Consider the following 9,474-nt stretch of genomic DNA (forward strand, 5'->3'; position numbering starts at 1 on the left):
TTACCGAACGCTCCACATCATAAGTACCTCGTCTGAAAAACAGAAATAAAATAGTGCTGTTTCACGGGCTCTTTGTCAGGATCGAGATAATTTATGCAGGCTCTTAGTTTGATGCTTGGCAAATCGTAAATGCTTCACAAACCTTAGCTATGATGTGCTGCCCGCTGTATAAAACCCTCAGAAACGTGTGCTGTCCACAGGACTGAGTGTTCTCAGCATGGCGTTACCAGGCTCTTACCTGCTCCCAGGCCTCGTCTTCCTCCACTTTCCCTCTGGCATTTTGGCCTCTGAACTTGCCTGGTTCTCCACATGTGAACTTCTCTTCTGCTTCTCAGGCTTTTGCACGTGCTGGTCTTTCTGTTGCATTGCTCATGCCCCCATTCTCTGCCAAAGGATCCAAGCAACTTACAATTCCCAGTTCTAGGTTTGGCTTTGGATTGAGACAATCCTAGCTTCATATTCAGGCTCTGCCAGCCACTGACCAGCTGTATGACCTTCTGCATATCCTTAATCTCAGACTCACAGGATTATAATAAGGATTCAATTACATAATGATCATTTAGCACAGCGCCTGCTACGAGGCTGTTAACTAAAAAACTTTTTTTCTTCTCTTCCTCATTCTCAGAATCTTTTCCAAACCCTTCCCATCTGCACCTTGTATCTCTTCTATAGTATTAACCACACTGTGTTGTAATTATTTATCGCTGTCTTACTCTAGACGATGAGTTGTTTGGGGTCTAAGAACAGTCTTGGTCATGGTTGAATCCTCAGGACCTAGCACAGTGCTTGGCACGTGGCAGCTCCTTAATGTTTGTATATTGAGTGGATAAGGCAGGAACCCGTGTGAGACAAGGAATGAGCTTCTGTGTGGGAAATTCTCTTTGCTGGGCTGCTTCACTGTGTGAGCCCAACAACCCTAGGCAAGATTTTCCTTTTTGGAGGTGAGGTAGCCGAGTGTGTCTCACAGAGCCCAGTACACACACACACCAGCTGATCAAGACATCTCTGATGGAATACCAGTAACACAATTTAGTGATGGTTCTACCCTGGGGAGCATCCACAAGCCTTTCTTCCAGGGGCCCCAGGGGAAGCAGTATACAGTTCCATGGAGAAAAACAATGCCGACCTTCCTCCTGACCTGATGCATTGTTCTGTTCCAGTGTGACTAAGAGAAGAGCTGAAGAGGTGGCCCTGGTGTGACGCTGGCCAGGGCCAGGCTGTTGCAGCAGGAGAAGGGCGGTCAGGACAGATGTACCTGGGGGCCAACTCTGTCCAGGCACCAACCAGTCTGGCTAGGGCTGGTGGTGTCAGGTTACTTTTTAAAGGACAAGGCTTCTCTTCCAAATAGAAAGACAATACTTTGACTTATTTGCCAGGTACCCTGAAGGATAAATGCAGTGAAGAAAGGGCCAGGAGAAGGAAGGAGGGAAGGAGTGGCCAAACCAAGGACCACTGTGAGGGGTACCTGGGCTCCAAAAGCTTCCCTCTCACTTGTATTCTCCTTCCTCCACCTTAAAAGTCCTCCAGGGAGAAGTTGAGCTTCTGGCTCTGCAGAGACAGCTGCTAAGATGAGTGTGGAGTTTGGTGGCAGCTCACATTTCAGCACAGGGTACAACCGCTCAAAGGTTCTTTGGAAGACCCGGGGGAAATTGTGTGCTGGGAAACCCTTCCTCCCAAGATTCTCAGGCATGAAAAGCCTTGGAAAAAAGGACCCCAGACACAACCACCGCTTCGGTAGAACACAAGGGCCTTAGCCCCATTTATTTGCATAAGCCAGAGGTTTCTGCCACAGTAACAGTCTTAGATCGTGGGGAGCCCTTTCCCTCCAGCCTCGGCAGGGGCAGAAGGAGACAGACACACAAACACGTCTTTCAGATCCCTTTCTCTGAGGTCTGAAGAGACCATCTCCTCCTCTCCTGTTTTTTGCCTCTAAAAGATAGCTTTCTAAGTCTGCACCCCCCACCACACACAGAGTCTGCTATGGGTTAAGCACCAAATGTTAAATCAAACCCATTAAACAGGTTGCTCTTTAACCACAGACACAAAGAAGAGTGTGATGCCACGAAGGAACTGGCCAGTCTTGGAACAAATGTACATGCTCCCTTCTTTCTGACCCGTGGAAGAGTCCGCTCCTTGAGCCTGACCTGGATGTTTCATCACAGGGAGACTGGGGAGCCTTCCAGGGGATGACTCGGCTTTGGCCCTCTTCCACGGCTCTAAGGATGTTGTTCCCACAGGGACCATCCAGATTCCAGCTCCGGAGAAAGACAAAAAGGCTGACACTGTCGGGAAGGGCATCTAGGGCTTACAGCATTTGAGGGCTGACTGGCGGCAAGTGCCGGCAGCGGGACCAGGGAAGTGAGGGGATGCTCAGTAGGTAAATCGCATCCTTTGCGAGTAGCCCAGTTTGTCCAAGTTGGGGTGGCAGGCCAGCTGCACCATCGGGGGTGGCCCACAGAGCAGCAGCAGCACATCCTCCCCTGGGGCGGGCAGGTGCTCCTGGATCATGTCGGCAGACACAAAGCCCTTGCTGTAGGCCCAATCTGCATGGGGAGAGGAGAGAATGACACTCCAGATCCATGCTGGCAGTGGGGTGCAGCGCGGAGCCGGGGTGGGGTAGTGGCAGTCCAGAAAGGCTCCTGAGAGGGTACAGAGCTGTAGCGGCAGCTGGACGGGTCTACTCAGCCTGCTTCAGCGGCACGGCCAGCCCTGCACCCACCCGGTAAACAGGAACCGCGGGGAAGAGTCCAGGAGACCACTGTGTCCATGAGCTCCGAGTTTGGCAGTGTCGGGCAGGGTCGGTTTCACTGAAACCAGAACCCACAGATGGGCGAGGCCCTGATTTGGGGATGTCCAGAAATGGGGAGGGTACCTTCTGGGGGGTGATCCAGAGTGAACCAGAGCGTAAAGTGGTCGGGGTGTCGGGCCTGCAGCTCCTCTAAGTCCTCCCGTAAGATTATGTCCTTTTCAGTCTGAAATGAAGAGGAGAAGCGAAGTCTTTAGGAACCTTCTCAGGTTCCTAAGCATAACAACATAAAGTTCTCTGCTGTAACAACTTTCCAACCAGGAAAGAAAAAGAAAACTGAAGTTCTAGGGAATAAGCAAGGGTTTTAGGGAGTTAGGATGAGGGGATGGAGAGGGGAACAGCCTTTATTTACACAGTATGAAGGAATAAAGACAGAATATTTAACAAAGGAGACGCAAGGAGCAAGTTTCCATACTCAGGACTAGACTCCTTAAACGTTTTCTTTTTTTCTTTCCTTGTGGGCCAGGGAGGGAATGTGGCTCAGTGCTCTGTCCTCCTTATTGTGGAAGAGGACCCTCTACCCGCAGGGAGGCCTTGGCCAGAGGCTGAGCCAGACACTGGGCTAGTTTTGCCCGTTGGTACCATACCTCTCCCCACACAGTAACTCTGAAGTCCCAGGACTGAGAAAAGCAACGCAACCTGGTTGGCAAAAAGCAGAAAGCACTGGGTTGGATCTTCTGGGTCTTTCAGGATGGCCTGGATCAGCTGCAGCATTGGGGTGATTCCTGCACACAGATGCCCCACGGTGAGATGCGGTGGCCACCCTCCCCATCCCTGCTCCTTAGCTGCCCAAGCCTTTCATCTTAATTCTACTCACTCACCCCTTCACTCTGTCTTCCTTTGTGTCCTAAGTCTCTACACTCCCCCCGTGTCTTCGCAGCACCTACATTTCTGGACAGAGAGGCCCTTCACCCCAAACTCACTACAATTTATATCTGGTAGGTGAATTGTGGTCACGTGCTCAAAGTTCACATAAATTCATATTGCTGAAATCCTTCTAAGGAACCAATCCAAGACTCTCTGGAAGTCCCTTGGAGGCTAAGGCTCCAGTATCACAGATGACTGCAAGTACCTACTGATTCAACGCTGAGATGCCTGGAGCCCTGGACATGCAGGTTAAGTGCACTTGCTTTGGAACTGAGCAGAGCTGCACACTAACCCTGCCTCTATCCATGTGGAAACGATTCAACCTCTCTGAACCTCTGTGTTCCCATCCGTAAAATGGGAAGGCTTGTACCTATGTCATAGACACATACAGAGTCCAGCAGAGTGTCTAACATAGGGAAATGTCCAATGTTAATTTTCTATCTTCTCCACTGTCCTATTCTTAGCTGCTTCTCTGTTCTCACCTAAAATTTATTAGATTCATTCCATCTGAGGTCTCGGGAGAGCCCACATGATTTGTTTCTCTCATTCTGTCAGTTAAAATAGATTTTGGGGGGTTTCTACCTGATTATGATTTTGTTTTGCAGCAACTGGGGAGCTCTAGGCATTGCTGGGAATGCCCTGATTAAATCTGGCCATGATTACCAAACCTTCTGAGCGTCACCTGGAAGCTGCCACGGCAACAGTCACAATGGTGGGAGGGAGCAGGGGACAAGAACCTGTGCCACCGGCAATCATTCCCAGTTTCCTGGCCACTCGCAGTTCTGGTGGAGACTTTTTGTTGGGCTGAATGCTAAACATCCCTGAGAAGTCGAGTGGAGAGAGGAGTGAAAGAACAGTCAATTCAGGGAACTAAGTAAACAAATGCAAAATCGAAAATACGTCCCAGGCCAGTTCTGCAGCTGCTGTGGAATCTGATCCTGGAGCTTAGGTGTTGAGCCAGCCCTGACAACAAGACACTTCAGGGGCAATGGGGCCAGGACTGTCTGTCCCATATTATGAGCTACGAGTCAGTTTAGGAACACACAGTGAGTCATAAGCTGACTCCCACAGAGGGTCACTCCCTGCTCAGGGCGACAGGCATGAGGCCAGGTGTGAATCTATTTTCCCAAGTGGCACAGAGCAGCTCCCAGGCTTGCTAATGCACCCGGCTGTTCCCACTGGAAGGGCTGAACGTAATCTCTGGCTCTCTGCATAGCTCGGCCTGAGGGGCGGCTCTCTGAGGGAGAGAAAGAGAGGCCCGTGTTTGCATTAGTCATCTCCAGGGCTGTCACAGTGGGTGAATTCATGTGGATGGAGAACGGATCCCTGTGTCAAGAGGGGCTGAGGAACACGCCTTTCTATAACGTCAGGGCTGTGTTTACAGGAGGGGCAGCTGGCCCTTACCCATGTGCACACACACACATGGACACACAGAACCACACCGTGTGGAGAGGACGCCGGGCACCAGAGACGTGGGAGCTAGGCCGTTACCTTTCCCAGCGTAAGTGAGCAACCCACTTGGCCCCCGAAACTCCACCACGTCCCCAGTCTTCAGGCTATCCAGGTACTGAGACATCTTCCCCCCCTCAGGAAATTTGGGGTGCACACCCTTCAGGTAGACCTGATAAGACAGAGTGGAAAGTACTTTGTTTGGAATGTCCCTGGTTTCTGAGCCCCCCGTTGACTGAACCTGCCTGAAGCAGGGCAGGGATGACACACATGCTCTCTCTTGCCATTCCACATACTTTCTTCATGTCCACAAAGGACACGCATCTCCTCCTATCAAACACATCTTGGAAGTTTCTACAGATCCCAGAGGGAGGAGGATAAGGGGCTCCTGGGGCTCCTTCCAACCTTCTTACCTTGATGACAAGATCCACATAGCCTTGGTCCTCATCGCTGGTGACGGGAGTGTACGGCCTGATGACCAGGCTGCCATCGATCCGGGCAGAGAGGTAGACATGTTTGCCTGGGGACCACGTGCAGAGCTACATAAGGGCTCCTGTGGAGGTGCTGCATTCCTGTTACCTTTCAAAATAATCTGGGAGGTTTGAGAGGACAGAAGCGTCTTGCTCCATGCTGGGGTCCCAGTGAGCAACCAAGCAGGGAGGATTCACCCCTTTGAGCCCCCAGCTGGATCCCTCATAAACTCCCCTCTGCTGAGATTCTTATCAATGACTGCCCAGGACCTTAGCAGTGAGTTGAGGGTCTGGGCAATGGGGAAAAGATTAGTGCTTGCTCAGCGGGGATATAAGCAAATCCTGCAGGAAGGAGGGAGGACTGCTGAGAGTTGAAGATGTCTGGGGGCACAGAAGGCACACCCTAGAGTGGCCCAGGGCACCTCACAGCCTGGAGGATATGCAGCCTGGTGGGGAAAGGGTGACGGGGTGGGGAGGCACAAGACTGAAGCAGCGCGTTTCAGGAGACCCCAGAAGGGGGCTCACCCTATTAGAATACCAGGGAAAGGAGCCCGCGCCGCAGTTCTTACCCACAGGCAGCCCCAGAACGTGGTGGGCGGTGGGCAGGGCAAAGCGGAACCTCTTGGTGTTGTGGTTCACGGTCTGGAGGATGGATGACAAGCGTCTCACCAGGCAGGTCTGGTGTCGCCAACTCCCCGGGGCATCCCAACCACAGCCGAGCGGAACTCCGGTCCCCTCCGCTACTCCACAACTCACTGTCTTGTCTAGCAGTCGCAGCAGGTACTTCTCATTGGGGTCCAGGAGCGTGATCCGCGGCCGGCGGGACCTCCGCACCAGGTAGGAGCCCAGAGCCAGGCCGAGCAGAGTCAGCAGCCCCACCCCCAGGGAGGCCAGCAGGACTGGGCTCTGCGGGCAGAGGGGGCAGCGTGACCGTCGCGCCGGGGAAGAGCCCAGGGCGTGGGCGGTGACGGGCCCCTACGACCTGCCCCCCGGGTGGCGACCCCGAACTCCAGCGCAGGAGCAAGCCGAGCTCAGGGGTCAGCCTGGGTGGGGTCCCCAGCGCGAGCGTGCGGTACCGAGACCCCGGCATCCGGGGCGGGGTCGGCGGTGAGAGCCCCTGGTCCGGACCTGAGTGCCGGGAACCAGAAGGGGCGGAGTCCCCTGGTACGGGATACGGAGCGAGGGTCTCACCGGCTGCAACCCCATCTTCAAGAGCCGCGTCCTCCACCTCGCAGCCAGCGCCCAGATCCCACAATGCGCCGCGGGGCGAGCCGGAGGCGGGGCATGGAGGGGGCGGGGCATGGTTGGGCGGGGCCCGGTGGGGCGGAGTCACTCCGCGCCCCACCTCTTTCCTCCGGACTCGGCTCCCAGGTACTCCCACAAGGAAGGGCTGCAGCTCCAGACCCTCCTCTCCAGCCTTCTGTTCCTGCTACTAAGACCACTTAGCGTCGAACAGGGAGGGAGTCCTGTCAAACGTAGAACCACACCAAGCTGGAACTGGAAATCTCCAAGCCTGCAAATTGCTTAGCAGGGAGGAATCTGGCGTTCAGAGAGAGACAGGCTCAAAGTAGAGCAGGAGGGCCTGAAACTGATCATTGTGTTGTCACCTTAGTTCTTCAAAGGGCAGACTTTCAACCAGAGGATTCACAGGCTGGCCAAGTCTCCTCGGGAATGACAGTGGCATCTTCATTTCCTGCTTCCGTGACTGGTTTTGCTCACATGGCCAGGCCCTCATGCCATCAGGCTCATTCAGGAGCTCCTTTTGGGTCCAGATCAAGCTTCTCATCTGGATCTGGGTTCTCCAGCCCCCGGGGCCAAAGACCTGGCTTTGGGGGCAGACTGGACTGAATCAGAACCTGGACGACTTCCTCAACTTCTTTCTGATTCCTGTCTACAGATAGATAAGCGGTATGAGACATGTAATGTGCTTAACATGTGGCCTGTCATAGAACAAAACACTCAACAGATACCAGCTGCCACAATGACTCTGCAGACCGTGATGATGCCCGGCTAGAGATTCGAGCTGAGCCCTGCTGGCAGCAGAGGCGGGGGACAGGAGGAGACGGTAACAGATGCTGAGGGCCAGGAGCCACACATCGGCCGAGATGCCCATTCCCTCTCATACCCAGTTCCCAGCCTGGTTGACGTTTGCTTTTTTTTTTTTTTTGCGGTACGCGGGCCCCTCACTGTTGTGGCCTCTCCCGTTGCGGAGCACAGGCTCCGGAAGCGCAGGCTCAGCGGCCACGGCTCACGGGCCCAGCCGCTCCGCGGCATGTGGGATCTTCCCGGACCGGGGCACGAACCTGTGTCTCCTGCATCGGCAGGGGGGGGCGCTCCCCCCCCGCCCCCCCGGGAACCCCGACGTTTGCTCTTGATTTCTCCTGAGGCCTTTCTCCCTAGCCTGTAGATGCCCGTCTTCTTCTCACTGTGCGTTCACATGGTCTTCGCTCTGTGTGTGTCTGAGTTGGCAACCTTTTTCTGTTTGGGTCAGATGGTAAATATTTTGGTGGCATACGGCCTGTGTAACAATTATTCTGCTTTGCTGTTGTAGCATGAAAGCAGCCATAGATAATACGTAAATGAATAAAAGTTACTACGTTCTAATAAAATTTTACTTACAAAAACAGGTAGTAGATCCTCATCCAGGATTGCCAAAATCCCTCAAATAAGCTGATATGCAACCCCTTACAAACCCACAGAAAAGTACTCAGAGACTGTTCTGGGAGGCCGTCCAGACTCTCCAGTCTGGATTTGGACACAGAGAGACACCCCCAAGTGACCCAAAGGATACTGCTTAGGTGACGAGCACTGACCTCCAGCCTACCCACCAGAGAAGTCACCTGATTCCTGCCCAGGCCTGCACGTGGCCCCATCCGCCACCATCCAGCCATGTTCCAGGCCAGCTCAGAATGGTCTTCACCAGACTGGACAATGCGTGGTGAAGCTCCAGGCTCAGAAGAGCCCCCTAATTCCAGCCTCCTGAGACAACCACCCTTCTCAGTCATGTATACGTCTAAGAAAGATAAAAATTCCCATGTTCCATGCATTTTGTGTTGACCAGTAAAATGAAAGCAAAGTCTTAGGGTGAGGTTTCCATTTAAAAATTCCAAAAAGAGCTTTTTCAGCTGACAAAAACCTTTTTTGCATTGGCCTGGTAACTCTTCTTTACCTTGTTATTTTGCTATGGCTCTCAATCGGACGCTATGTATATATTTGTTCAGCTGTTCTAGTTGTCTTCACTGAGAAGTTTCAAATTACCTAGATTGCTATTACAAAAAAACTTTTATGTACGACTTGAAGAGATCTTCAAGACACAACCATTAAATGAAAACACTCAGGCTTCAATACAGTAGATTCACTACAAAATTATTAATTAATGCAAAAAAATCTACACATTTCTGTTCAGTGTAATTACAGATAAACGACAGAAGATTCTGTTACTGGTGGTTTGTCTGATTCTGAGCCCTGTAAAAACTCTCCTGATTAAAACAACTATATATGTGACTCTGAAGGACATTGATTGTCTCTGTGTCCCATTGATTCTTCTCTTAGGTGACTTTCTTCTCGGCTTCTCCTTTGAGCAAAGTGACTGTAGGGAGAAACTTCCACAGTAGGTAAGACTTGGGTTTTGGCCTCAAATAATGTGGAGGTGACTCTTAGTTTTGCCTCTTATAGGAATTTATATAAATGGAATCGTACAGTATGTGGTCTTTTGTATCTAGCTTGTTTTTTGCGTTATGTTTGTGAGATTTATCCGTATTGTTGTGAGAGTAGTTTATTCATTTTCATTGCTGAGTACCGTTCCGTTGTATGATGAGATCAAATTTATTTACCCGGTCTACTACTGACGTTCGTTTGGGTTGCCTCCAATTTGTGACCATT

At 52.0% G+C, this 9,474-nt stretch overlaps 1 protein-coding gene across 3 annotated transcripts; it reads right to left on the reverse strand.

The window, feature by feature from the left end:
* Nucleotides 1-1,730: 1,730 nt before the first annotated feature.
* On the reverse strand, nucleotides 1,731-6,844 carry CYB5R1 (cytochrome b5 reductase 1). Of its 3 annotated transcripts, none has more exons than XM_024764086.1 (9): nucleotides 6,784-6,844; nucleotides 6,349-6,498; nucleotides 6,162-6,234; nucleotides 5,536-5,642; nucleotides 5,165-5,294; nucleotides 4,411-4,494; nucleotides 3,446-3,531; nucleotides 2,873-2,972; nucleotides 1,731-2,543 (listed from the first exon to the last, which is right to left on the reverse strand). In XM_024764086.1, the coding sequence occupies exons 1-9, from the start codon at nucleotides 6,796-6,798 to the stop codon at nucleotides 2,371-2,373; spliced, it is 918 nt and encodes a 305-aa protein (XP_024619854.1). In that variant the 5' UTR covers nucleotides 6,799-6,844; the 3' UTR covers nucleotides 1,731-2,370. The 3 variants fall into 3 exon arrangements, 2 of the variants coding, with proteins under 2 accessions (XP_024619854.1, XP_024619853.1); XM_024764085.1 differs by having other exon boundaries at nucleotides 6,721-6,837; XR_003005797.1 differs by having other exon boundaries at nucleotides 2,526-2,543; nucleotides 3,394-3,531; nucleotides 6,721-6,837.
* Between the last annotated feature and the right edge of the window lie 2,630 nt (nucleotides 6,845-9,474).

This window comes from Neophocaena asiaeorientalis, unplaced genomic scaffold (assembly GCF_003031525.2).
Source record: "Neophocaena asiaeorientalis asiaeorientalis breed wild unplaced genomic scaffold, Neophocaena_asiaeorientalis_V1.1 scaffold1403, whole genome shotgun sequence".
NCBI classification, from domain to species: domain Eukaryota; kingdom Metazoa; phylum Chordata; class Mammalia; order Artiodactyla; family Phocoenidae; genus Neophocaena; species Neophocaena asiaeorientalis.